Genomic DNA, 2,804 nt, shown 5'->3' with positions numbered 1-2,804 from the left:
GGAAAATTTGTTAATTTTCTTGCAATTTCTCTTTAACTTTTTTTTTTATCATTTCGGGTTATTTCTTGTTAAATTGCTCATTGTCTTCTTTTCATGTTTTTGAAGAAATCAAGCCAATTTGCTCAGGTTTTTAAAGGGTTAATGTTACACACTGGACCTGCTGCATATTTGGCTGTGATTAGTTTCCAAATTAGTTGTAAAGTCACAAAATCCTGCTAATTGGTACACGTATTAAACTGAGATTGAATTGTGGACACAAAGATAGTTTTCTCCATAATTTAATCAGGGCCACCCGGCAACCTAAGACCAGCTAATTTCTTGCAATTTGAAAAACATTTCTTGCCAAGTTGCTAATTGCCTTTTTCCCCATGTTTTTTGGAAGAAATCAAACCATTTTGCACAATGTTTTATTTTTTGTGAAAAGCATCTGGATGCATTACAAAATGCATTTGAGTTTCTGTTTTGACGAATGTAATTTTGAAAGATTATGTTAAAACTACAGTGTTACAGATATAAAGACAATGTGTAATTTTTCTTTTCTTTTCCAGATGAACAACAAATCAAAACAGTGCAGAGAAGCTGCAGATGAAGCTGGTGAGGACAGATAATATATCAAGTGAAATGCAGCCATTACATGTAGACAGCTGCTATGTTTTACCAGAATTTTTTTGAGGATGGTGGTTACATTTACTTCCCCTTCCCCTTTATTGAGGATTTCAGAAGTAGAGTTAGATGCAGTGTATAAATAAAACCTCAGTGTTTATTTACGTGTTTTGGGTTTTTTTTTTCAACAATGAATTATTTCACTTGTCCTCAGAGAAACAGTACAAATCAAACATTGAACAGCTGGACAAGACTCGACAAGAGTGGGAATCAACACACATCAGCACATGTGAGGTAAAGTGGAGCATGACACGCTGTATTTCTCCTCTCAGCGTTTATCAAGTGAGAATTACACACTGCTGCTTGATGCATTTCAAAATGTACAAACTTAGACCAATAGTGGTAATACCCCTTGGCCTGCTCTGTCAAAGAGGATGTGCGATACTTCCTATAAGCAGAGAATAAAGTGAGTCACCAATCTGTTTCCCTGCAACAAAGTCTTCCTACATGAGATAACATCTACAATACTGAGCCAACCGTTCAATTACTTCATCATTGTTTAAAAAGGTCAATAATACTTTGCAGTACAATTATACACACACAAAACAAGGAGACAAAGCAGGAAATAATACATTTAACATCATGAAGCAATAAAACAGATGTGCAGGAAATTGCCAGTTGCATCAATATGTTTAACCCTTTGAAACCTGGATCGACATCAGTTATCTTTTGCTGCTGTCAGACATCTTTCAAAAGCATTTAAACCTTTAAAACCTGAAGAAAAACAAGGTTTGATTTCAGTAGAATAGATAGATTTGATTTTATTTTTAGCACACCTAAGTAAAACATGACAAGAAAAATATCTGAAATCTTGCTTAAAAGAAGTAAGAAATGTTGAGAAAACTATATAGATTTTTTTAAATTTAAAATCATGTTACAAGAAAAATACATGCTATTTCATTTGATTTAACTTTGAGCATGTTTTGTGGTTATTTTCTTGTTTGTTTTTCTTATTTTTCTTCTCCTATTTTATTTTCGGGTATTTCCTTTTTACTTGTTAATATCTTGCTAATTTCTGGGCCATTTCTCAAGTTGCTAATTGCCTTCTTCCCATGTTTCCAAGCCAGTTTGCACAGGTTTCAAAGGGTTAATATGTGTATAAACAGTGTCTTAAATGTATTATGCTTCAACATTCTCTGGTTTATTTACTATTTTTTACAATCACAATGTTTTGCAGATGTTTCAGCAGCAGGAGGAAGACCGCCTCAGCGTGCTAAGGAACGCTTTGTGGGTGCACTGTAACCATTTATCAGTGCAGAATGTCGCAGACGATGAGGTGTGTGCAGCTGTTCTCATACATTTGTATGGGATGTATTGTGCTGTATATTTTAAACTCACTCTGGACAAACTTCTTACAGTGTTACGAGGAGGTGAGGAAAACTCTGGAAAAGTGTGACATCATGGAAGATAACAACTGCTTTGTGGAGATGAAACGCATCGGCTCGATCCCCGCAGGTTTGTGCCGGCCCTGCGGTCTTCCTGATTTTGATTTGAATATGTACCAAGGTGGAAATTTTAATATTATCTCTCTGCTGCTGCTTAATCACAGAGCAGAACTGCCTTTGGAAACAGGAGATGGATTGTGTTTAATCAGGGCATTTTGTTTTTACACACACATAATTTTAATGATCCCTCCACAGCTCCAATTGAATATCAGAATTACTACGACAGAGATGATACAGGTGACAGAAATGGCAGCGCTGGATTTGTAGGAGGAGTGATGAAAAGGTCAGACTTACACAATGGAAAGCACTGTTACCAAATAAATGATGATGAGTATTATGTAACATTCTTTATGCTCTTCTTACCGAGTACTTTTCCCAATTTGTAGGTTTTCAAATCTTCTGCAGTCAAACTGTTCCAGTGGCTCCAAACTGAGCATCAATGAACCAGTTGCACAACCTACTGGTAAAGTACCAGAGTCATTAAAGCAACACTGCAGTTTCCAAAATGATGGCATACGACTGTGAAAGCCACTGGATGCAACACAGTGTGAAGCAACTATGATTTACATATTGTACTTATTATTCTTTCCACTCGGGATTCAGATGAAGTGGTCCTTGTACTCTAGAGGGAACTTCAGCATACATATATACACACACACACACACACACACACACACAAAGCCGAAAGACACTGAG

The 2,804-nt window shown here is 36.2% G+C and overlaps 1 protein-coding gene across 1 annotated transcript; it reads left to right on the top strand.

The window, feature by feature from the left end:
* The first annotated feature begins 444 nt into the window (after positions 1–444).
* LOC121966319 (proline-serine-threonine phosphatase-interacting protein 1-like) lies at positions 445–2,780 on the top strand. The gene is made up of 6 exons (XM_042516423.1): positions 445–594; positions 818–897; positions 1,841–1,939; positions 2,022–2,118; positions 2,304–2,391; positions 2,495–2,780. Exons 1-6 carry the CDS (start codon positions 522–524, stop codon positions 2,631–2,633), a joined length of 576 nt encoding a protein of 191 aa, XP_042372357.1. The 5' UTR covers positions 445–521; the 3' UTR covers positions 2,634–2,780.
* The last annotated feature ends 24 nt before the right edge of the window (positions 2,781–2,804 follow it).

This window comes from Plectropomus leopardus, unplaced genomic scaffold (genome assembly GCF_008729295.1).
Source record: "Plectropomus leopardus isolate mb unplaced genomic scaffold, YSFRI_Pleo_2.0 unplaced_scaffold23992, whole genome shotgun sequence".
NCBI classification, from domain to species: domain Eukaryota; kingdom Metazoa; phylum Chordata; class Actinopteri; order Perciformes; family Serranidae; genus Plectropomus; species Plectropomus leopardus.
Note: the sequence above shows the minus strand (reverse complement) of the source record. Positions and strands in the feature narration are given on the sequence as shown.